The sequence below is a fragment of the Nerophis ophidion genome, linkage group LG21 (assembly GCF_033978795.1).
Source record: "Nerophis ophidion isolate RoL-2023_Sa linkage group LG21, RoL_Noph_v1.0, whole genome shotgun sequence".
In the NCBI taxonomy this organism is placed as follows: Eukaryota; Metazoa; Chordata; class Actinopteri; order Syngnathiformes; family Syngnathidae; genus Nerophis; species Nerophis ophidion.
Window position 1 is genome coordinate 28,635,863 of NC_084631.1, and position 26,852 is coordinate 28,662,714.

The following is a 26,852-nucleotide window of genomic DNA, read 5'->3' on the forward strand; positions in this document are numbered from 1 at the left end:
TGTGGAGGGAAAATCTGGATGTGAATATAGTTTCAAATGTACATACAGGTAGCCTAAATAGCATGGTAGCATCGATTAGCTGGCAGTCATGCCGCGACCAAATATGTCTGATTAGCACATAAGTCAACAACATCAACAAAACTCACCTTTGCGATTTAGTTGACTTTATCGTTGGAAATGCATCTGCAGGTTATCCATACATCTCTGTGCCATGTCTGTCTTAGCATTGCCGGTAAAATGTGCAGACACTCCGGCACATTCGATGGGGGTCTGGCGGAAGATTTCTTTGACTTAATCGTTGGAAATGCATCTGCTTTGAGTGTCGCAGGATATCCACACAATCTTGCCATCTCTGTAGTAGCATAACTTTCGTCGGTAAAGTGTGCGGAACAAACGACTGACCGTTTCGTCGGCTTTCTCCACACCCTTGTATTTTGAACAAATTTCGTCCAATTTCTTGCCACTTTCGCATCTTTGGGCCAGTGGTGCAACTTGAATCCCTCCCTGTTAGTGTTGTTACAACGTCCGACAACACACCGACGAGGCATGATGTCTCCAAGGTTCCAGAAAATAGTCGAAAAAATGGAAAATAACAGAGCTGAGACACGGTCTTTGTAATGTGTTTGACAAAATGCCGGCTTTATTACCTAAGTGACGTCACGTTCTGACGTCATCACTCCGAGAGCGATAAATAGAAAGGCGTTTAATTCGCCAAAATTCACCCATTTAGAGTTCGGAAATCGGTTAAAAAAATGTATGGTCTTTCTTCTGCTACATCAAGGTATCTATTGACGCTTACATAGGTCTGGTGATAATGTTCTTCCTCGTTAAATGATGTGGCGGACCATATTATTTAATGTCGTCAACCTTCAAAGTGGCCCATCACGTCTTTTGTCGTGGCCTTCCCCACAAGCTAATGTGGGATGCCACATCGTTCAACAAGGGCTTCCACATTATTTAATGTGGCCCATCACATCATTTAAGGTGATCTTCAACATTGAATGACATGGCGGACCATATCATTCAACGTGGTCAACCTTGTCCTTCAGTGTGGCCCATCATGTCTTTCGTTTTGGCCTCCCAAATTATTCAACAAAGGCTTTCACGTCATGGGGACGGCGTGGCACAGTGGGGAGAGTGGCCGTGCGCAACCCGAGCGTCCCTGGTTCAATTCCCACCTAGTACCAACCTCGTCACGTCCGTTGTGTCCTGAGCAAGACACTTCACCCTTGCTCCTGATGGGTGCTGGTTGGCGCCTTGCATGGCAGCTCCATCCATCAGTGTGTGAATGTGTGTGTGAATGGGTAAATGTGGAAGTAGTGTCAAAGCGCTTTGAGTACCTTGAAGGTAGAAAAGCGCTATACAAGTACAACCCATTTATTTAAAGTGGCCCGGCCAACCTTCAAGGCGGTCTACCTTTTCATTCAATATGGTTCGCCATGTCATTTAAGGTAATATTCCATATTACTTTTCAAATGACAAGAAAATCTGAAAGGAATACGAATGAGAAGACATAATGAACATTTTTGAGCAAAATATTCCCCATTATTATAAGCAGCCCGCCACTTCTTTTGACGTGATCTTCCACATTAAATGATTTGACGGACCATATCATTCAACGTGGTCGACCTTGTCATTTATCGTGGTCCATCATGTCTTTCGTTGTGGCCTTCCGCATTATTCAACAAGGGCTTCCACATCATTTAAAGTGGCCCGCCCAACATTCAAGGAAGGGCACCTTGTCATTCGATATGGTTCGCCACATTATTTAAGGTGATATTACATATTACTTTTCAAATGAAAAGAAAATGTGAAAGGTATACGAATGAGAAGACATAATTAACCTTTTTGAGCAAAAATATTCCCCATTATTTAAAGCGGACCGCCACTTCTTTTAACGGGATCTTCCACGTTAAATGGCGTGACGGTTTGATTGATTGATTGATACTTTTATTAGTAGATTGCACAGTACAGTACATATTCCGTACAATTGACCACTAAATGGTAACACCCGAATAAGTTTTTCAACTTGTTTAAGTCGGGGTCCACGTTAATCAATTCATGGTACAAATATATACTATCAACATAATACAGTCATCACACAAGTTAATCATTGAATTATTTACATTATTTACAATCCGGGGGGTGGGTGGGGAGCTTTGGTTGATATCAGAACTTCAGTCATCAACAATTGCATCAACAGAGAAATGTGGACATTGAAACAGTGTAGGTCTTATTTAGTAGGATATGTACAGCCAGCAGAGAACATAGTGAGTTCAGATAGCATAAGAACAAGTATATACATTAGAAGTACATTTGAGTTGTTTATAATCCGGGGAGATGGGATGTGAATGGAGGAGGGTATTAGTAAAGTGTTGAAGTTGCCTGGAGGTGTTGTTTTAGAGCGGTTTTGAAGGAATATAGAGATGCACTTACTTTTACACCTGTTGGGAGTGCATTCCACATTGATGTGGCATAGAAAGAGAATGAGTTTAGACCTTTGTTAGAACGAAATCTGGGTTTAACGTGGTTTGTGGAGCTCCCCCTGGTGTTGTGGTTATGGCGGTCATTTACGTTAAGGCGGTAGTTTGACATGTACTTCGGTATCAAGGCGGTGTAGCGGATTTTATAGACTAGGCTCAGTGCAAGTTGTTTGACTCTGTCCTCCACCCTGAGCCAGCCCACTTTGGAGAAGTGGGTTGGATTGAGGTGTGATCTGGGGTGGAGGTCTAAAAGTAACCGGATTAGCTTATTCTGGGATGTTTGGAGTCTAGATTTGAGGGTTTTGGAGGTGCTGGGGTACCAGGAGGTGCAAGTGTAATCGAAGAAGGGTTGAATGAGAGTTCCCGCTAGAATCCTCAAGGTCCTTTTGTTGACCAGAGAGGAGATTCTGTAGAGGAATCTCGTTCTTTGGTTGACCTTTTTGATCTCCTTGGTTGCCATTTTATCACAGGAAAGATTAGCCTCTAGAATGGAACCTAGGTAGGTGATCTCATCCTTCCTGGTGATAACAATGTCACCCACTTTTATAGTGAAGTCACTGACCTTCTTAAGTTTGATATGGGACCCAAATAGGATTGATTCCGTTTTACCTAAGTGTATGGATAGCTTGTTGTCAGCGAGCCAGGTGCAAATATTGAGGAGTTCAGCACTGAGGATTTGTTCCACCTGTGACTTGTCCTTGCCGGATACCAGCAGGGCCGAGTCATCCGCAAACAGGAACAATTCACAGTGGCATGCTGATGGCATGTCATTCACGTATACTAGGAACAGTAAAGGTCCTAGTATACTCCCCTGAGGGACTCCACAGCTTACTGAGAGGGGAGGGGACATGGTGCCGTTCACCTCTACCACCTGTTTCCTCCCCTCCAAGTAAGATTGCATCCAGTTTGATGAGGTTTCGTCGAATCCGATTGCTCGGAGCTTATCCAACAGTATAGCATGGTTAACGGTGTCAAAGGCCTTCTGAATGTCCAGCATGACCATGCCGCAGTATTTGCCCGCGTCCACCTCATGTTTGATGTGGTCGGTCAGATAGAGAAGGCATGTGTCAGTGGAGTGGTTAGTTCTGAAGTCGGATTGGAATTTGTACATTAGTTTATTAGTAGCAAGGTATCTATCAACCTGTTCATAAACTATTTTCTCCATTACTTTAGAAATGGAACTGAGAATAGAAACCATATCAATCAACATGGTCGACCTTGTCATTTATCGTGGTCCACCATGTCTTTCATTGTGGCCTTCCACATTATTCAACAAGGGCTTCCACATCATTTAAAGTGGCCCGCCCAACATTCAAGGAAGGGCACCTTGTCATTCGATATGGTTCGCCATGTCATTTAAGGTGATATTACATATTACTTTTCAAATGACAAGAAAATGTGAAAAGAATACAAATGAGAAGACATAATGAACCTTTTTGAGCAAAATATTCCACATTATTTAAAGCGGACCGCCACTTCTTTTAACGTGATCTTCCACATTAAATGACGTGACGGACCATATCATTCAACGTGGTCGACCTTGTCATTTATCGTGGTCCACCATGTCTTTTGTTGTGGCCTTCCACATTCTTCAACAAAGGCTTCCACTTCATTTAAAGTGGCCCGCCCAACATTCAAGGAAGGGCATCTTGTCATTTGATATGGTTCGCCACAATATTTAAGGTGATATTCCATATTACTTTTCAAATGACAAGAAAATGTGAAAAGAATACAAATGAGAAGACATAATTAACTTTTTTGAGCAAAATATTCCAAATTATTTAAAGTGGCCCGCAACTTCTTTTAACGTGATCTTCCACGTTAAATGGAACGATGTCAACCTTGTCCTTCAACGTGGCCCATCATGTCTTTGCGGCCTTCCACATTATTCAACAAGGGCTTCCACATTATTTAATGTGGCCTGCCCAACATTCCTGTCATTGTCATTCAATATGGTTCGCCAAGTCATTTAAGGTGACATTCCATATTACTTTTCAAATGAAAAGAAAATGTGAAAAGTATATGAACGAGAAAACGTGATAAACCCTTTTGAGCAAGATATTCCACAATATTTAAATAGGCCTGACCGACACATAATACGATTTAGATCACAAAATATTTTTTTCTTTAAGAAAAAAATCATATTGTGTTTATAAACTCAGGAAATACGTCCCTGGACACATGAGGATTTAAATTATGACCAATGTATGATCCTGTAACTACTTGGTATCGGATCTATACCTAAATTTGTGGTATTATCCAAAACTAATGTCAAGAATTAAACAACGGAGGAATAAGTGATTATTAAATTTGAACAGAAGTGTAGATAGAACATGTTAAAACCGAATTAAGCAGATATTACCAGTAAATGAACAAGTGGATTAATAATCAATTTTCTACCGCTTGTCCTTAATAATGTTAACAAAATAATAGAATGATAAATGACACAATATGTTACTGCATACGTCAGCAGACTAATCAGGAGTCTTTGTCTGTTTCCTTACTACTAAAAGACAAGTTGTCTAGTATGTTCACTATTTTATAAGTGCAATAAGAAACATATTTTTATTGTACCGTAAGATTTTTTTGTTAAAATATAGCCAAAAATATAATTTTTTGCGCTCCCCTTTATTTAGAAAAGTATCAAAGTGTCGAAATACATTTGGGTATAGGTACCAAAATATTGGTATCGGGACAACCCTACTACAGAATATGCACGTTCAGCACTAAATCACATTAAACGTTTCTATAGCATCCACCCTCAAATGTCACCTTTCTATTGGTTCCAGTCCATTGTTGACTAAATGCGTCTGCATTTCCATAGACTTCCCACAATGCACCTGGCGGCGGCCTTGTGGCGCACCAGGTGAGTAATTAGTGCGGCAGCGAGGGAGCAGGACTTCAACTAAAGCGTCCGTCTTCATTACAGCGACTCTACAACATGTCAGGAGGTGCGACCGTGTGGCTCGTTAAGGGCTTTTTAATTGTTTCTGGATGACTTTGGGCCTCATTGGCACTGAGCTATAATGCCTGTTTTTGTCTCCTGTTTAACTAATGATTGCTTGCTTACAACATTTTATGGTTGGGGATGTGAGCTTCGGCACCAAAAGACAAACGTATATTAAAAAAAACATTTACCGTGTGACATATCAAATCATGTAGTGTCTCAACACATTCATCAATGTTTACACATTGCTGCATTTAGACAAAAACACAATCAACAATGTGAAATAATCTGATCCCCATTTCCAACAATATATATATGTCATGATAGTTAGAGATACAAAAGAAAGCAGAAAAATGGAGGGGAAGAAAGAGAAGCAGTTATATTAACCTTGTAGATTGTTATAGTAACAATAGGTTACGCTTTGTCATTGTGTCATGTGTTACCCAGTTTAACCTAGGTAACAACAACAAATATGGCAATTGTTACTATTTGGCTTATTGGCCGTGTGCACATTTCATATTTTGTATATTCTGAAACTGTGCCTGTCAGGTTCAAACACTGATCACATCTATTAAACAAGACAAGAAGCAAGGAATTAAACAGGGACATCTGGGCTGTACTCTTGTACAGTCTCCATCATGCTCTGACGAAAGATTGAACGCCTCCTCTTTTATTTGGACTTTCCCTAATTACATGGAAACAGTTGTTTCTAAGGTGCGGGGGCCGTAAACAGCCATTGTCTTTGATTACAACAGTTCAAAGAAAAGGTTGTAAAACAGTTCAAAGAACAGATCCCTAGTGGGGAGTTAGGTCCTGCTTCCTTCTTCGCTTTGTAGATCTCGGGTCAAAAATAATATCTTTTTGTTGATTACAATACATGAAAGAAACAGAACACCTCCATGTTGATTCCCATCCTATATAGTGGAGTTTTACAAGCCTTCTGCTTGGTAAGATTAAAGACAACTTTTGTCTGCTCGCTGCGCACTTGTTAAAACAAAAAGCTTTTTTATAACTTTGATACAATTATTCTGAGACATAATTAAATTTGGCTCAAATGAGGAGAAACATCTTGGCCGTACTCTTGTACAGTCTCCATCACGCTCTGGTGAAAGATTGTACGCCTCCTCTTTTATTTGGACTTTCCCTGATTACATGGCAACAGCTGTTTCTAAGGTACAGGGGTTGTGAACCGCCATCGCCTTTGATTACAATGGTACAAAGAAAAGGTTGTAAAACAGTTCAAAGAACAGGTCACTAAAGGGGAGTTAGGTCCTGCTTCTTCCTCGCTTTGTAGCTCTTGGGTCACAACAAAATCTTTCTGATGATTACAAAACATGAAAGAAACGGAATGGTAAATATTTGTACTTGTATAGCGCTTTTCTACCCCTTTTTAAGGAACCCAAAGCGCTTTGACAGTATTTCCACATTCACCCATTCACACACACATTCACACACTTCATGTGGCTTCCCATCCTACACAGTGGAGTTTTACAAGCCTTCTGCTTGCTAGGATTAAAGACAACTTTTGTCTGCTCGCCGGGAACTCATTGAAACACAAAGTTTTAAGATAACAATTATTCTGAGACAGATTTAAATTTGGCTCAATTGAGGAGAGATGTCCGGGCTGTACTCTTGCACAATCTCCATCACGCTCTGGCGAAGGATTGTACGCCTCTTCTTTTATCTGGACTTTCCCTCATTACATGGCAACAGCTGTTTCTTAGGCACGGGGGTCGTAAACCGCCATCGCCTTTGATTACAACGGTACAAAGAAAAGGTCGTAAAAGAGTTAAAAAAACAACGAGTCAGGTCCTGCTTCCTTCTTCGCTTTGTAGTTTTCGGGTTGATTACAATACTTGAAAGAAACAGAACACCTTCATGTTGCTTCCCATCCTACACAGTGGAGTTTTCCAAGCCTTACGCTTGGTAGGATTAAAGACAGTTTGTGTCTGCTCGCCGGGAACTCATTGAAACACAACAGGGCAGTGGGGCAAAAAAGTATTTAGTCAGCCACCGATTGTGCAAGTTCTCCCACTTAAAATGATGACAGAGGTCTGTAATTTTCATCATAGGTACACTTCAACTGTGAGAGACAGAATGTGGAAAAAAATCCAGGAATTCACATTGTAGGAATTTTAAATAATTTTTTTGTAAATTATAATGGAAAATAAGTATTTGGTCAACCATTCAAAGCTCTCACTGATGGAAGGAGGTTTTGGCTCAAAATCTCACGATACATGGCCCCATTCATTCTTTCCTTAACACGGATCAATCGTCCTGTCCCCTTAGCAGAAAAACAGCCCCAAAGCATGATGTTTCCACCCCCATGCTTCACAGTAGGTATGGTGTTCTTGGGATGCAAGTCAGTATTCTTCGTCCTCCAAACACGACGAGTTGAGTTTATACCAAAAAGTTCTATTTTGGTTTCATCTGACCACATGACGTTCTCCCAATCCTCTGCTGTATCATCCGTGTATCCATTTTGGTATAAACTCAACTCGTCGTGTTTGGAGGAAGAAGAATACTGAGTTGCATCCCAAGAACACCAAACCTACTGTGAAGCATGGGGGTGGAAACGTCATGCTTTGGGGCTGTTTTTCTGCTAAGGGGACAGGACGATTGATCCGTGTTAAGGAAAGAATGAATGGGGCCATGTATCGTGAGATTTTGAGCCAAAACCTCCTTCCATCAGTGAGAGCTTTGAATGGTTGACTAAATACTTATTTTCCACCATCATTTTTTAAATAAATTCTTTAAAATGTGAATTCCTGGATTTTTTTTTTCACATTCAGTCTCTCACAGTTGAAGTGTACCTATGATGAAAATTACAGACCTCTGTCATCATTTTAAACGGGAGAACTTCCACAATCGGTGGCTGACTAAATACTTTTTTGCCTCACTGTACAATTATTCTGACACTACCAGTGTCAGTACAGCTAGCGAGTGTGCTAACCTCTCCCCGAGGCGTCATTCAGCCACCACTACATCCCGGTTTGGGTTTGAAACCCTTTCCTCTTGCCGAGGCGGGAGGTTTGAATCCGTGACGCGCTTCTCAGCGCGAAGATTTTGATAAATCCTCCTTATCGCCCTGGGAGACAATTAAAGCGCATGTGACAGGGGTCCCTATCTCCGCTCTCCTCCTGTAGTGCTTCATTTAGAAGCCATTTGTCTCCGCTATGGATTTCCTATTTTTAATGGCGCACGTACGCGGGGATGGGGCCGTGCTGAATAATAGATGCTCCCTCTCTTCCTTTTCATTCCCTTTCTTTGCTCATTTCCTGCTCGTCAAGCCCCACGGGAAGGTGTCGGCTCTGTCTCTGGCAGGCAGGGCGTACCTCTGCTGGTTCGTCTCTAAAAAGCCACTGTTGGTGCAGACGTCGAGCTGGTATCAACCCCCTACCCCCCACCCATTTACACCTTCTTTATCAGAGGGAAGCAAGGCGGGCCGCACGGCGCCGTGATGTATCGCTCTGGCCGAGCGCGAATGAATAGACGAGTGATTATCCCGTTAAAAGGCTGGCCAGACAAAGAGTGGACCCTCGCCATGATTTCAATTGTTTTGTTTCCCCCTGCAGTCCCGGCCCCGCAACGCTGACTGACATCGCAGAATGGGGAAAAGGCAAACTATTTATAGCCGCAGACATTCAGCTAATTGTGCAATTTAATAAGCTTTCTGGAAGAGTGGATTCTATATCAGAGCTCCTATATATCTCCATGCTTGACTTCCTTCTATCCTCCCATCTTCCCCCACTCTTTCGTCCTCATATCTCAGGGGTGTGCAAACTTTTGGACTCAAAGGGCCGTAATATGTAAAGTAACTATATATATATGTACACACTTATATATGTGTACTAGAGATGCGCGGATAGGCAATTATATCATCCGCAACCGCATCACTAAAGTCGTCATCCACCCGCCATTAACCCGAAGCAATATTTTATCAAAACCACAACCGCCCGCCACCCGCCACCCGCCCGATGTTATATATCAGGGGTCGGCAACCTTTACCACTCAAAGAGCTATTTTGACCCATTTCTCAGAGTAAAGAAGACAATGGGAGCCGCTACCATTCTCGCGTTTATTTGCTGGTGGTCACCTAGATAACAAGAATAAGGGCATGCTATGAAGACATTGCCTTTGACGCTTTCTACGACATGTATAAACTGCTTGCCAGGCCAGCGACATGATGTATGTGTCTTCCGCTGACACATGTACAAGATTGAAAGGCATACTGGGTGATACAGAGTACACTAATGGTTGTGATATAAACAACTTTAACACTCTTACTAATATGCGCCACATTGTGAAGCCACACCAAACAAGAAATACAAACACATTTCGGGAGAACATCCTCACAGTAACACAACATAAACGCAACACAACAAATACCCAGAATCCTTTGCATCCATGACTAATCCCGACTATATTATATCCCCCGCAAGCACCAAACCTCGCCCACCTTACAGACGCAATGGCGGGGGGGGGGGGGGGTATTTGTTTGAGAAACACACGTTTAAATTACCGTAATATTTTTTGTTAAGATAAAGCCAATGATGCAATTTTTCGTAGTCCCCTTTATTTAGAAAAGTATTGAAATACATTTTGGTGTTGGTTACCAGTACCAAAATATTGATATTGGGACAACCCTAGTGTACACATACAGTTGTGATCAAAATTATTCAACCCCCACACAATTTTGGGGTTTTAGCAAGTTGGACATTTATTCCGTATTTTGTTTATAGTCATATCAAATAAAGATGTGTCAAATAGACAAATGCAACTTAAATTGTAACACTGTATTTTACAAAATACCAAAAAAGACATTTTTCTTAATATCTCATTGACAAAATTATTTAACCCCTTGAAGATCTTAACTCTTAAAAACAGAATTTGAATAAGGTCTTTTCAATCAGGTGTTGAAAACACCTGTAGATGTGATTAGAACCATAACGAGCAACAATTAAACTAATTGAAAAAAACTGTGACGCTCAGCTTCATGTAGATGGTCAATGGTGTATTTGCAACATGGTGAAGTCCAGGGAGTGGTCAAAGAAGTCAAGAGAAGAGGTAATTTCTCTTCATAAGAAAGGATATGGATATAAGTATATAGCAAAGACATTACACATTCCAAGAGACACCAGTTGGGAACATAATTCGCAAGTTTAAAGCTAAAGCCACAGTGGAAACACTACCTGGGCGTGGTAGAAAGAGGACGCTGTGTGCGTACAGTGGTGAAAAACCCCCGGGTAACAGCTGAGGAACTACAACAGGACATTGCAGAGGGGGAAACGCAGGTTTTGTCCCAGACAATAAGGCGCGCACTACGAGTTGAAGGCCTCCATGCCAGAACTACCAGGCGCACCCCACTTCTGACTACCAGGCACAAGACAAATAGACTCCAGTATGCCAAAAATCATCTGGACAAACCCCAAAGGTTTTGGGAAACTGTTCTATGGAGTGATGAGACACAACTGGAACTCTTTGGGCCTATGAATCAACGTTATGTCTGGAGGAGAAAAAATTAAGCTTACAAAAAGAAGAACACCTCGCCTACTGTTAAGCATGGTGGGGGGTCAATCATGGTCTGGGGCTGTTTCTCTGCCTCAGGTACCGGGAATCTCCAGCGCGTTCAAGGCATAATGAATTATATTCCCTACCAGGATATATTAGCTGCAAATGTCATGAAGTCAGTGACAAAGCTGAGGCTTGGGAGACGTTGGACCTTCCAACAGGACAACGATCCCAAGCATACCTCCAAATCAACATCAGAGTGGTTGCAGAAGAAGAGCTGGAAGACTCTGGAGTGGCCTTCATTTCTATAGGATTTAGTGACCTAAATCCTATAGAAAACCTGTGGTGGGACTTGAAGAAGGCAGTTGCAGCACGCAAGCCCAAGAATATGAATGAACTGGAGGCCTTTGCCCAAGAGGAATGGGCTAAAATACCTGTAGATGCTTGCAAGAAGCTTGTGTCCGGTTATGTATCACCTTTGAAGGATGTCATTACTGCCAAAGGGTGTTGTACTAAGTACTAAAGATGCATGTAACTAGGGGGTTGAATCATTTTGTCAATGAGATATTAAGAAAAATATAATTTTTGGGGATTTTGTAAAATACAGTGTTACAATTTAAGTTGCATTTGTCTATTTGACACATTTTTATTTGATATGACTAGAAACAAAATACGGAATAAATGTCCAACTTGCTAAAACACCAAAACTGTGTGGGGGTTGAATAATTTTGATCACAACTGTATGTATATATATATATATATATATATATATATATATATTAAATTAATGGATATTTAATTAATATACAGTGTTCCCTCACTACAACACGATTCACTTTACGCAGCCTCGCTGTAATAGATTTTTTTTGTGTGTGTAATTTTTAACAATGTTGCATGTTTTTTTTTTTTAACAGCGTATAATTGCCCATTGTGTTCTGTGTACTAATTCGCTAAGGTACTGTAGACCATTGCCAATCAATATTCTTCATGCCATGTGTACTGTACAGTACAGAATGCGTACAGCTTGCCTGATTTATAATTGATTAAAATGGTTTGATGTGAGCAGGCATATACTGTACAGTACTGTAAACGAAAAAAACATAATAGATACAAAAAAACTGTAAACGAAAAAAACATGCACAGTATTTGAAAAAAAAAATTGTAAAAGAAAAAAGATGTAGTGTAAACAAAAAATATATATGAAGAACAAAAAAAACAAACTTCTACTACACAGAATTTGCTTAAAGCGGGTATTTTTTGGAACGTAACCCTAGCATTAAACGAGGGAACACTGTTTTCTTTAGTGGAACCTCGATCTACGATCTTGGTTCTTGAACAAACGTTTGTACAGTGAAACAATGTAAACATGAATAATTGGTTATAGCCTTGCTAAAAGTCAAGTGGGTAGCGGGGGTGGGGGTGTGTGTGTATATTGTAGCGTCCCAGAAGAGTTAGTGATGCAAGGGGGTTTTGGGTATATGTTCTGTTGTGTTTATTTTGTGTTACGATGCGGATGTTCTCCCGAAATGTGTTTGTTTGTCATTCTTGTTTGGTGCGGGTTCTCAGTGTGGCGCATATTCGTAACAGTGTAAAAGTTGTTTATACGACCACCCTCAGTGTGACCTGTATGGCTGTTGACCAAGTATGCCTTGTGTGTGAAAAGCCATAGGTATTATGTGACTGGGCCGGCACGCAAAGTAAGTGCCTTTAAGGTTTATTGGCGCTCTGAACTTCTCCCTACGTCCATGTACACAGCAACGTTTTAAAAAGTCATAATTTTTACTTTTTGAAACCGATACGGATAAAATCCGAACCGATACCGATAATTTTCGATATTACATTTTAAAGCATTTATCAGCATTTATCGATAATATCGGCAGCCCGATATTATCGGACATCTCTAATGCAGGCTTTTATCTCATCACCTCTGAACTACTTTAATGTACTTGACACTGATTGACTGATGTGTTAGGACATTAACGATGCCATCAAAGATGTGTGAGTTACCCATGCCTTGGGCACTAATACACCCCCATACCATCACAGATGCTGGCTTTCAAACTTTGCGCCTATAACAATCCGGATGGTTATTTTCCTCTTTGTTCCAGAGGACACCACGTTCACAGTTTCCAAATATAATTTGAAATGTGGACTCGTCAGACCACAGAACACTTTTCCACCTTGCATCAGTCCATCTTAGATGATCTCGGGCCTGGCGAAGCCGGCGGGTGTTTCTGGGTATTGTTGATAAATGGGTTTTGCTTTGCATAGTAGAGTTTTAACTTGCACTTACAGATGTAGCGACCAACTGTAGTTACTGACAGTGGTTTTATGAAGTGTTCCTGAGCCCACGTGGTGATATCCTTTACACACTGATGTCGGTTTTTGATGCAGTACCACCTGAGGGATCAAAGGTCCTTAATATCATCGCTTACGTGCAGTGATTTCTCCAGAGTATCTGAACCTTATGATGATTTTACGGACCGTAGATGATAAAATCCCTAAATTCCTTGCAATAGCTCGTTGAGAAATGTTGTTCCAAAACTGTTCGACATTTTGCTTACAAAGTGGTGACCCTCGCCCCATCCTTGTTTGTGAATTACTTAGCATTTCATGGGAGCTTCTTTCATACCCAATCATGGCACCTACCTGTTCCCAATTAGCCTGCACACCTGTGGGATGTTCCATATAAGTTTTTAATGAGCATCCTTCAACTTTATCAGTATTTATTGCCACTTTTCCCAACTTCTTTGTCACGTGTTGCAGCCATGAAATTCTAAGTTAATTATTATTTGCAAAAAAAAAATAAAGTTTATGAGTTTGAACATCAAATATGTTGTCTTTGTAGCACATTCAAACTGAATATGGGTTGAAAATTATTTGCAAATCATTGTATTCCATTTATATTTACTTCTAACTCAATTTCCCAATTCAAATGGGAACGGGGTTTGTATATAAACACACACATACATATATATATATATATATATATATATATATATATATATATACACAGCCCGGCCCCCAGCCAAATTATTTTAACCCAATGTGGCCCCTAGGTCAAAAAGTTTGGGGACTCCTGGTTTAAAGAGTTTTGCTTCAAGCGGTGTATGGAATTCATGTCCTCCTTAAAGCGTCTCGACAGACATTATGATAATTGAACATTAATGACGAAAACTGTTTTCTCTGTGGTGGCTGCGTGTCGTCAGTTACATAAAAAATTGTTATGCGCTTATTTTTTCATTTGATTTTGTGCGTGGCATAGATTAGTCGTGAGCAGGGAACGAAGATGGCGGCAAGCTCGCATCAATTATACCGTCATTGATTCAAATGGGGCCAGATTCCTTATTCGACTTGTGACATCTTGGGGGCCCGCGGTCCGTAGGTTGAACACCCCCGCCTGATCTGGTTTCACACGGAATCTACCACCGACTAATACTCATAAGGTGTGCTTTTGAGTGTGAGAAATCACCAAAACAGAATACGTCCAAGTGTGTGTGTGTTCTAGCAATGCTGACTTAATGGGGACATCGCTCTGTTTACACAGTCACCTTTATGGGACCTCTGACTGTATGGGGACAAAAAAAACCGGGCCCCCAAAGGGAAACCTTTTCTAAATGATAGTCAGATCCATTCTGAAGATGCTTAAGTGATTTTTAAGCTTTGGCCCATATTTAATTTGAGCTTTTTTTTAAAAGGTCCTCAGTAGTCACGTACGAAATTGTGTGTGAATTATGCAAAATTATTGAAATTTGGTCCCCATGAACCATATTAACTTTTTTTTCCGCAATGTCCCCATTAAGTATGATCAGGACATTACTTCATCAATCCAGAGATTTAAAGACGTGTATGAGCTAACTGGGCAGTGGCCATTTTACCTCCTTTTTTTTTAATGCCTCCACAACCTGTAGAAAGGGTGGTCCCCACAAGTCCCGAACAACAACTTGGTCCCCATTCCAAATGATAACCTGTGTGTTTGGGTGTGTGCGTGTGTACGTGTGTGCGTGTGCGTGTGCGTGTGTGTGTGTGTGTGTGTGTGTGTGTGTGTGTGTGTGTGTGTGTGTGTGTGTGCAAGACAGGGGTAATTGAGCTCAGAGGGTTTTCTGTCATTGGTGGCAGAGGGGAAATTGGAATCTTCAGAATCCATTAGAGAGGCCCTTTGACGGCGGCTTTGTGTGTGTGTGTGTTTGTGTGCGTGTGTGTGTGTGTGTGTGTGTGGTTGCCCATTTGTTCAGTGACAGACGAGAGGAGGTGTGTGCTTGTGTCGGAGTGAAGCGAGCAGGGTAAAAATAACGCGCAAAGTCACAAATCAAGTGAAACTTTCTTGCTTGCTTTGCAGTGTGCACGCCAGAGGGGTCCCTGGCGTCTCGGCCGGCACAAGCTGCTGCGCGGGGAGGACTTGGAGGAAGAGGAGAGGAGCGCAAACAGCAGGTAATCAACGGCAGATGGCGGCGCGCTTCCTCCCTGCAGAGCTGTCACTCACCTTCTCTCTCTCTGCACTCCCACTGCATGCTACCCACTCAACACGTGCACAACCTCACTACTTTGCTTTACCTGGTTCTGCCGCGCCCTACTGCCTCTACTGTCCACTCGCCGCAAGCATCATTCATTAAAAATAATCCCTATCGCACTCTACCGGGCTCTACTGTACCCATCTTTGACCTTTTAGCGCCATTCACCGCAAGCATCATTGATTGAAAATAATACCCAACGTGCTCTACTGTACGTGAGCCACAGTGCTGACACTACAGTGAATGTATGGCACTTTTCTACCTTCAAGGTACTCAAAGCGCTTTGACATTATTTCCACATTCACCCATTCACACACTGATGGAGGGAGCTGCCATGCAAGGCCCTAACCACGAGCCATCAAGTATAGCGGAGGGTGTATATATTTTCAACTATTTCTTACATATATATATACATACAGTGGGGCAAAAAAGTATTTAGTCAGCAACGGATTGTGCAAGTTCTCCCGCTTAAAATGATGACAGAGGTCTGTAATTTTCATCATAGGTACACTTAAACTGTGAGAGACACAGTGTGAAAAAAAAATCTAAGAATTCACATTGTACGAATTCTGAAGAATTTATTTGTAAATTATGTTGGAAAATAAGTATTTGGTCAAAGGGGAACATTATCACCAGACCTATGTAAGCGTCAATATATACCTTGATGTTGCAGGAAATAGACCATGTATTTTTTTAACCGATTTCCGAACTCTAAATGGGTGAATTTTGGCGAGTTAAACGCCTTTCTGTTTACCGGTATTGTAGGGATGACCTTAGAACGTGACGTCACCGAGGTAATACAGCCGCCATTTTCACATTACAAACACGGGGTCTCAGCTCTGTTATTTTCCGACTATTTTTTGGAACCTTGGAGACATCATGCCTCGTCGGTGTGTTGTCGGAGGGTGTAACAACACTAACAGGGAGGGATTCAAGTTGCACCACTGGCAAGAAATCTGCCGCCAGACCCCTATTGATTGTGCCGGAGTGTCTGCACATTTTACCGGCGATGCTAAGACAGACATGGCACAGAGATGTATGGATAACCTGCAGATGCATTTGCAACGATAAAGTCAACGAAATCACAAAGGTGAGTTTTGTTGATGTTATTGACTTATGTGCTAATCAGACATATTTGGTCGCGGCGTGACTGCCAGCTAATCGATGCTAACATGCTACGCTAATCAATGCTAACATGCTATTTACGCTAGCTGTATGTACATTTGAAACTAGATACCCACAATTAATGCGAAACAAACACTTACCAATCGACGGATTTAAGTTGCTCCAGTGTCACAAGATGCGAAAGTCCTGATCGTTTGGTCCACACATTTTACCGGCGATGCTAATAAGGCAGCCATGCTATGGGCCACTTCATTAGGTACACCCATGCTATGGCCGAATAGCGTCAATAGCTACTCGCTCAATAGCTTCAGTTTCTTCTTCAATTTCGTTTTCCCTATCTGCCTCCATATTCCAACCATCTGTTTCAATACATGCGTAATCTCTTGAATAGCTTAAGCTGCTGAAATCCGAGTCTGAATCCGAGCTAATGTCGCTATATCTTGCTGTGCTATTTGCCATTTTTCGTTTACATTGGCAGCACTGTATGACGTCACAGGGAAATGGACAGTCGCATCGCAAATAGCGAAAATCAAGCACTTAAAAGCTTTTTTTTAGGAATATTCCGGGAGAAGTAAAATTTTGAAAAAAACTTCGAAAAATAAAACAAGCCACTGGGAACTGATTTTTATTGTTTTTAACTCTTTTAAAATTGTGATAATGTTCCCCTTTAACCATTCAAAGCTCTCACTGATGGAAGGAGGTTTTGGCTCAAAATCTCACGATACATGGCCCCATTCATTCTTTCCTTAACACGGATCAATCGTCTTGTCCCCTTAGCAGAAAAACAGCCCCAAAGCATGATGTTTCCACCCCCATGCTTCACAGTAGGTATGGTGTTCTTGGGATGCAACTCCGTATTCTTCTTCCTCCAAACACGACGAGTTGAGTTTATACCAGAATGGATACATGGATGATACAGCAGAGGATTGGGAGAATGTCATGTGGTCAGATGAAACCGAAATAGAACTTTTTGGTATAAACTCAACTGGTCGTGTTTGGAGGAAGAAGAATACTGACTTATTGTGGCGGTCCGTTCCCTGTACGATCAGTGCCAGAGCTTGGTCCGCATTGCTGGCAGTAAGTCGAACACATTTCCAGTGAGGGTTGGACTCCGCCAAGGCTGTCCTTTGTCACCCATTCTGTTCATAACTTTTATGGACAGAATTTCTAGGCGCAGTCAAGGCGTTGAGGGGTTCCGGTTTGGTAACCGCAGGATTAGGTCTCTGCTTTTTGCAGATGATGTGGTCCTGATGGCTTCATCTGACCGGGATCTTCAGCTCTCGCTGGATCGGTTCGCAGCCGAGTGTGAAGCGACCGGAATGAGAATCAGCACCTCCAAGTCCGAGTCCATGGTTCTCGCCCGGAAAAGGGTGGAGTGCCATCTCCGGGTTGGGGAGGAGACCCTGCCCCAAGTGGAGGAGTTCAAGTACCTAGGAGTCTTGTTCACGAGTGAGGGAAGAGTGGATCGTGAGATCGACAGGCGGATCGGTGCGGCGTCTTCAGTAATGCGGACGTTGTACCGGTCCGTTGTGGTGAAGAAGGAGCTGAGCCGGAAGGCAAAGCTCTCAATTTACCGGTCCATCTACGTTCCCATCCTCACCTATGGTCATGAGCTTTGGGTCATGACCGAAAGGATAAGATCACGGGTACAAGCGGCCGAAATGAGTTTCCTCCGCCGTGTGGCGGGGCTCTCCCTTAGAGATAGGGTGAGAAGCTCTGTCATCCGGGAGGAACTCAAAGTAAAGCCGCTGCTCCTTCACATCGAGAGGAGCCAGATGAGGTGGTTCGGGCATCTGGTCAGGATGCCACCCGAACGCCTCCCTAGGGAGGTGTTTAGGGCACGTCCAACCGGTAGGAGGCCACGGGGAAGACCCAGGACACGTTGGGAAGACTATGTCTCCCGGCTGGCCTGGGAACGCCTCGGGATCCCCCGGGAAGAGCTAGACGAAGTGGCTGGGGAGAGGGAAGTCTGGGTTTCCCTGCTTAGGCTGTTGCCCCCGCGACCCGACCTCGGATAAGCGGAAGATGATGGATGGATGGATGGAATACTGAGTTGCATCCCAAGAACACCATACCTACTGTGAAGCATGGGGGTGGAAACATCATGATTTGGGGCTGTTTTTCTGCTAAGGGGACAGGACGATTGATCCGTGTTAAGGAAAGAATGAATGGGGCCATGTATCGTGAGATTTTGAGCCAAAACCTCCTTCCACCAGTGAGAGCTTTGAATGGTTGACCAAATACCTATTTTCCACCATAATTTACAAATAAATTCTTTAAAATTCCTACAATGTGAATTCCTGGATTTTTTTTTCAAATTCTGTCTCACAGTTGAAGTGTACCTACGATGAAAATACAGACCTCTGTCATCATTTTAAGTGAGAGAACTTGCACAATCGGTGGCTGACTAAACACTTTTTTGCCCCACTGTATATATATATATATATATATATATATATATATATATACGTTAATGAATGAGTATATCCCTTTGGTCCTCGTGTTCAATGGAGAAGTCTGATCTACAAAATTTGCAGATAGCATACCCCTTCCCCTTCGAGCTGTCCTGGATGGAACTGTCACAGCAACAAATCCGGTCGTGAAATTTCCTCGCTCCTAAATATTCCAAAGTCAACTTTATTATTAGAAAAGTGAAGATTTTGGCAACAACAGCAACTCAGCCACCAAGTGGTAGGCCACGTAAACTGACAGAGAGGGGTCAGCGGATGCTGAAGTGCATAGTGCAAAGACTTTCTGCACAGTCAGTTGCTACAGAGCTCCAAATTTCACGTGACCTTCCAATTAGCCCACGTACAGTACGCAGAGAGCTTCATGAATGGCTTTCCATGGCCAGGCAGCTGCATCTAAGCCATACATCACCAAGTCCAATGCAAAGCATGGGATGCAGTGGTGTAAAACACGTCGCCAGTGGACTCAAGAGCAGTCGAGACGCCTTCTCCGGACTGATGAGTCCCGCTTTTCCATCTGGTAATCTGATGGACGAGTCTGGCTTTGGAGGTTGCCAGGAGAACGCTGCATTGGTTTGGCAAGTATGCCAAAAGCCCCAAAAATAATCATCACAATATGAGGCTTGTCCACGCCTTTGTCTCCTCCAGGCTCGACTACTGCAACGCACTTCTTGTCAGGATCCCCAGCAAGAACATTCAGAACTTACAGAATAGTGCTGCGAGGATCCTGATGAGAGCGCGCAAACATGACCCCATCACACATCACAAATCCCTCCACTGGCTTCCTGTTCCACTCAGGATTGAATTCAAAATCTCCCTACTAACTCACCAGTGCCTCCATGGAAATGCCCCCCTCTACCTCAAGGAACTGCTCACCCCCAAATCCTCCACACGACACCTCTGCTCCATACAGGCTAACCTCCTCCAACCTCCACGGACAAAGCTACAAACAATGGGAGACCAGACTTTCTGCTCCGACGCTCCCAGTCTATGGAACGCTCTCCCTGACCACCTAAGGGCACCACAGACTGTGGATGCTTTTAAAAAAGGCTTAAAATTACATCTTTGAAAAAAAGTATTTTTATAGACACGCATGCTGGTTCTAGCTATTGGGCTGTTTGTAGTTTTATATTTTATTAATTTTATCTTTTTACTATTATTATTATTATTACTATTTTTACACTATGGCACTTTGAGCTTGTTTGCTCAACATAAAGTGCTTTTTTTACAAATAAAATCTATTATTATTATTATTTCTGTCTCACTCTCTTTCTACATTCATCTCTAATGTGCTTTTGACATTCATGCTTCCCACGGGACATTTATCCACCGACGACTTTTTCTTCTTATTATTTTTTTCCTCTTTTTTTTTTAACGTCCCACTAACTCATGGACAGTTAGCCGTATCATTTGACCAACACATTTATGTCCTACTCTGAATGGCTGACAAATAGCTTTTATTGCATCCTATTTCACGGACTGGAATGCAGCGCTCTGCTTCCTGTTCCAGAAGGGGAACTTGTTCAAGACCAGTCGTCCAGTTCTCCAATTTCAACCACCTGCATTCGACAAATTGCGGACACTTTTTGTCATGTAGAGTTAGGACTCTGGCCAGCAATTCAAAGACCAGGTCGTATAATCAGATTTATTTATATAGCCCTAAATCACAAGTGTCTCAAAGGGCTGCACAAGCCACAATGACATTCTCGGTTCAGATCCCACATAAGGGCAAGGAAAAACTCACGACTCAGAGGGATGTCAATGTGAATGACTATGAGAAACCTTGGAGAGGACTGCAGATGTGGGTGACTCCCCACCTCTAGGTGAGACTGGATGCAATGGACGTTGAGTGGGTCTAGCATAATATTGTGAAAGTCCAGTCCATAGTGGATCTAACATAATAGTGAGAGTCCAGTCCATAGTGGATCTAACATAATAGTGAGAGTCCAGTCCATAGTGGGGCCGGGTCAGCAGCGCAGAGATGTTCCCAACCGATGCACAGGCGTGCGGTCCACCCCGGGTCCCGACTCTGGACAGCCAGCGTTTCATCCATGGCCACCTGACCTGTGCCCCCCCTTCCGCAAGGGAAAGGGGGTCAGAGTAAAAAAAAAAGAAACGGCAGATAAACTGGTAAAAGGGGGTCTATTTAAAGGCTAGAGTATACAAATGAGTTTTAAGATGGGACTTAAATGCTTCTACTGAGGTAGCAACTCTAACTGTTACCTGGAGGGCATTCTGTAGTACTGGAGCCCGAGTGGAAAATGCTCTATAGCCCGCAGACATTTTTTGGACTCTGGGAATTACTAATAAGCCGGAGTTATTAAATATGCGATCGTTTACAGGCGCCATTTCGAATGCATGCCTTGTTTTTGGCTGTACGACTCCTTCAAATATGAAAGTAAAAGTGATAGCAAAGAAGCAGTTAGTGAAGTAATTATTAATAACACAGAAATGACAATGAACATTATTACACTACAAATGGAGCGATACAAATACCAGTAGAAATAATAATATTGGTGATTAATAATGACAATATTTACCTCTAATATAAACAATATAATTGTTTCAAATGCAAAAATAAATATATGAAACGATAAATTGAAAAAAAAAAAAAAAGCAGATACATGGAGGGGAAAAATGAAGCAAACTGTTTTAACCTTGTAGATTGTTATAGTAACCTCAGGCTTTGTCAGTGTGCTGTGTGTTACCCAGTTTCTCCTAGGGGCAACAGCGTTACTATATGTTTGGATGGATGGAAATGTGATTATATGCGTGAATGTATGGCGCAAAAATACACAAAAGTAAACAAAAGGCTCATCAATCATGCACAATTCAACCACGTCTCAATGGGGGCCGAACTGGAGTCTCCTTTGACATGTTTTAAGAAAGCACTTTCCGCACTTCCTGAAATTTTCGGATAGGATCGGTCTTTATTGTCATTTCACAAGTACAACGAAACTTTGTTATCAGCACAAACCCCTTCAAGGTTAGACAAACAAACAGTGTACAGGGTTACAAAACGGGAACGCTGATGGGTCGCCAGAAGGCGTCACGTAAAAGATGGGAAAAAGGTAAACGCTGGGGGAGGATGAGTAAAAAAGGACAAACTAGACCGCTTTGAGTGGGGAAAAAACCTCCATAGCCCATATTACAACGTACATCTCGAGATATCTAGCAACAGAGGGGAGGGAGTGGTGGGGTCATGGTGGCGGGCTGCAGCTCTTCAGGCGCTGCCCATTCATCCATCACCCCTATGGGATTTGCGTCTAGGGCGTTGGATTTGGGGTTCGGCGTATATTTTTGTGGATGCATGAGTGTCTCTTTTCCGCGGCCTTGATGTTGTGCACCCGATAAGTCCAAAGTCAACATCAACAAGAGAGACAAGAAGGGAGTTTGTAGTGTCTTCGCTGCACTGTCCTTCGGGAGAGTCTCGAAGCCAGGGAAACAATCCGAGTTAGAATGTTTTGTATGCAAGTGAAAAAAAAAATTGCTTTTCACTCTAAATTTTCTATGACTGGTCCTCAAAATTCATCCTGCGGGGCAGACAGTCCGATGTTATCCAAAATCACAAGAATATCCACAGTTCTTCCCGCATCTTCCAATCGTTTGTGGCAGATTTGGAGTACTTTGAAGACTGCCAGCGACTTCCGACTTATCGACAAACCAGAGCAACGCTTACTCAAATCAGCAGATATCCTGTTGTCGTAATTTCGAATAGGTAGATATCTTCACGTTCTCGACTGAAAGGGTCGCCAAGCACGCGGCACTCCTTCTTCTCCCAAGAGTCCGTCGCTTGTCCAGCAACAACCGCTCCGTCACGACAAGCAGGTTTCCCCAAACCCAAGACCTTGTCAATTTCGTTGAGTTTGTTAAATAGTTCCAATGTTGAGATTTGGAAAGCATGATTAGCGGTGATGGGTGCAAGACTAGAAAAAATCTGCAGGCCAAAATTGTTGTGTTTGACTCAGGGGGAGATGACGACAAAGACACCCGGGGAAATTTTGCTCGATGTTTTTATTATATGTTTATATAAACTATGTAATAAATAATGAAAAATATAATTGGGTTCCCTCCGGGCACTCCGGCTTCCGCCCACTTCCAAAATGTTGATTGGCAACTCTAAATTGGCCCTAGTGTGTGAATGTGAGTGTGAATGTTGTCTGTCTATCTGTGTTGGCCCTGTAATGAGGTGGCAACTTGTCCAGGGTGTACGCCGTCTTCCGCCCGAATGCAGTTGAGATATGCTCCAGCGCCCCTCGCGACCCCAAAAGGGACAAGCGGTAGAAAATGGATGGCTGGATAATTTAATTAACTAGAGAATGGTGTGTGGAAAAATCCAAGAGTGTGTATGGTGTAAGACTATGTGTAGGAATTAATTACTGACTGTTTACCAGAAGTGTTGACTCGAGAGGAGGAACAAGGCGTGAAGGCAGTCCGTGGGGCAAGCAGATGATCCATGCGAGGGGTCGAGGATCGAGGGTAGCAGTCCCAAGTACAAAAGAAAAGTGGAGGCACACAGCTCGATCATGCTGGGATGAAGGTAGATTGGGTACAGAAGACTATATTCCGGCGCGGCATGGCAGGTTGTGCGGGCCTATGAAAGCAGTCCGCTCATCACGGTCTGGTGCGCCGATTGCAGATTGTCTGCAGACGCGTGGCGGCATGACAAAAATAGCGCTTTAACTGAACTTAGATCCTGAATGAGGTTTTTATGATGGGATGTTTGTCAGAAGTGAATGTTGACGAGTGAGTGGGAGTGTGAAGCAGAGCCCTAAGAAGGGAAGATTTTCCCTTTTTGGAACAATTCCCCTTGTGGATGAATAACGATTTTTTTAAGTCTGAGAGATACTGGTTTGGTGGCGTTGGCCTCCATCACCAGACATAATATTGAAGAACTGTAATGTTAGTGGGCCGGAAGTAAAAGCTACAGATTGCTAGTGCTAATCCTGCATGTTGAAGTGTGGTGGGAATGACATTTCTATAGCCCCTTTCTCTAGTGATGATTGCAAGTGCAAAACAAGTCCATTGGGAACACAACCTCTTGTAAAAAGACTTGTAGAAAATAGTGTGCATGGACACAGTTGAGTCAATGTGTGTGTGTGTGTGTGTGTGTGTGTGTGTGTGGGTGTGTGTGTGTGTGTGTGTGTGTGTAATGATTAGCCTTCTCTTAATGGGAAAATAACGTCAGAGTCACTGGGACGTTTAATCCATCTGAGCTGATTCTGTTTCCATCAAAGCTATTGATCAACTCGCTGACGAATCAACAGGGGGGTGTTGTGTGTGTGTGTGTGCGCGTGTGTGCGTGTGTGTGTGTGTGTGTACGTGCGTGCGTGCGTGTGTGTGTGTGTGTGTGTGTTTAAGTGTAAAAGGGCCATCTTAAGCAGCCTTTCACTTTGCTACAATAATCCCCCCTCTGACATTGTCCTTCATTAGTTTTACACCTCTATCTCCTCCTGTTTCCTGCTTCCTCTCTTCCTGCTCCCTGTCTTCCTGCTTCCTCTCCTCCTTCTTCCTCTCTGCCTCCTGCTCCCTCTCTTCCTGCTCCCTCTTTTCCTGCTTCCTCTCCTCCTTCTTCCTCTCTTCCTCCTGCTCCCTCTCTTCCTGCTTCCTCTCTTCCTCCTCCCTCTCTTCCTGCATCCTTTCCTCCTGCTTTCTCGTTTCCTCCTCCCTCTCTTCCTGCTCCCTCTCTTTGTTTTTCCTCTCTTCCTGCTTCCCCTTTTCCTGCTCCCTCTCGTCCTACTTCCTCTCTCCTGCTTCACCTTGTCCTACTTCTTCTTGTCCTAATCCCTCTCTTTCTACTTCCCCTCTTCCTGCACCCTCTCTTCCTGTTTCCTCTTCTCCTGCTTCCTTACCTCTTGCTTCCTCTCTTCCTCCCGGTTCCTCTTTTCCTCCTCCTTCTCCCCCTGCTCCCTCTCTTCCTGCTCCCTCTCGTCCTGCTTCCTCTTTTCCTCCTCCCTCTCTTCCTCCTCCCTCTCTTCCTGTTTCCTCTCTTCTTGCTTCCTCTTGTCCTACTTCCTCTCTTTCTGCTCCCTCTCGCCCTCCTACCTCTCTTCCTGTGTCTTTTCTTCCTGCTTCCTCTAGTCCTACTTCCTCTATCCTGCTTCCTTTCCTCCTGCTCAATCTCTTCCTGCTCCTTCTCTTTGTTTTCCTCTCATCCTGCTTTCCCTCTTCCTGCTTCCTCTTGTTCTACTTCCTCTCTTTCTGCTTCCTCCCTTCCTACTTCATTTCCTCCTGCTTACCCTCTTCCTGCTCCCTCTCTTCCTGCTTCCTCTATTCCTGTTTCCTCTCTTCCTGCTCCCTCTCTTCCTGCTTCCTCTCTTCCTCCTCCCTCTCTTCCTGCTCCCTCTCTTCCAGGTTCCCCCTCACACTCCTTCTCTTTCTGCTTCCTCTTTTTCTGCTTCCTCTCTTCCTGCTTCCTCCCCTCCTGCTTCCTCTCTTCCTGGTTCCTCTTTTCTTTCTCCCTCTCTTCCTGCTTCCTCTCCTCCTGGTTCTTCTATTCCTCCCCACTCTCTCCCTGCTCTCTCTCTTCCTGCTTCCTCCCCTCCTGCTCCTTCTCTTTCTGCTTCCTCTTTTTCTGCTTCCTCTCTTCCTGATTCCTCCCCTCCTGCTTCCTCTCCTCCTGGTTCCTCTTTTCCTCCTCCTCTCTTCTTGCTCCCTCTTTTCCTGCTTCCTCTCCTCCTTGTTCCTCTTTTCATCCTCACTCTCTCCGTGCTCCCTCTTGTCCTGCTTCCACTCTTCCTCTTCCCTCTCTTCCTGCTTCCTCTCTTCCTTTCTTCCTGCTTTCTCCCCTCCTGCTCCCTCTCCTCCCGCTTCCTCTCTTCCTGCTTTATCCCCCCTGCTTCCTCTCTTTCTGCTCACTCTCTACCTGCTTCATCTCCTCCTGCTCCCTCTCTTCCTGCTTCCTTTCTTCCTCCTCCCTCTTTTCCTGCTTCCTCTCTTTCTGCTTGCTCTCTTCCTTTTCCCCCTCCACCTCCTTCCTCTCTTCCTCCTCCCCCTCTTCCTGCTTTCTCTCTTCCTCCTCACTCTCTTCCTGCTTCCTCTCCTCCTGCTCACTGTCTTCCTGCTCCCTCTCTTCCTGCTACCTTTCCTCCTGCTTCCTCTCTTCCTGCTTTATCCCCTCCTGCTTTCTCTCTTTCTGCTCCCTCTCTTCCTGTTTCCTCTCTTTCTCCTCACTCTCTTCCTGCTTCATCTCCTCCTGCTCCCTCTCTTCCTGCTTCCTCTCTTCCTCCTCCCCCTCTTCTTGCTTCCTCTCTTCCTCCTCACTCTCTTCTTGCTTCCTCTCCTCCTGCTCTCTCTCTTCCTGCTCCCTCTCTTCCTGCTTCCTCTCTTCCTCCTCACTCTCTCCCTGCTTCCTCTCTACCTGCTCCCTCTCCTCCCGCTACCTCTCTTCCTCCTCCCCCTCTTCCTGCTTCCTCTCTTCCTCCTCACTCTCTTCCTGCTCCATCTCTTCCTGCTACCTCTCCTCCTGCTTCCTCTCTTCCTGCTTCCTCTTCCTGCTCCCTCTCTTCCTGCTCCCTCTTGTCCTGCTTTCTCTCATCCTGCGCCTTCTCTTCCTGCTTCCTCGCATCCTGCTTCCTCTCTTCCTCTCTTCCTGCTTCGTCTCTTCCCGCTCTCTCTCTTCCTGGTCTCTCCATGGCGTAAGTGCTATTGGCTTTAAAGGGGCAGCAAATCAGTAGCTGATTAATTCTGCATTTTGGCGGCCATTTGTCTGCACTGTTGGCCCTGTCGCTCGCCACAACCCTCCCCCACTCCTTCCCCCCTCGGCGGTGATGAATGAGCGGGCGATTGGCGAGGGATTAGAGTGGTC

The 26,852-nt window shown here is 43.6% G+C and overlaps 1 protein-coding gene across 1 annotated transcript; it reads right to left on the reverse strand.

Annotated features, from left to right (window-relative positions):
* Positions 1 to 24,840: 24,840 nt before the first annotated feature.
* Positions 24,841 to 26,120, reverse strand: LOC133540261 (uncharacterized; the record flags this gene model as incomplete). Its single annotated transcript, XM_061882855.1, has 4 exons — positions 24,841 to 25,034; positions 25,553 to 25,656; positions 25,698 to 25,845; positions 25,904 to 26,120. Coding segments are annotated over 4 exons (663 nt in total), but the record flags the coding sequence as incomplete, so codon positions are not given.
* Between the last annotated feature and the right edge of the window lie 732 nt (positions 26,121 to 26,852).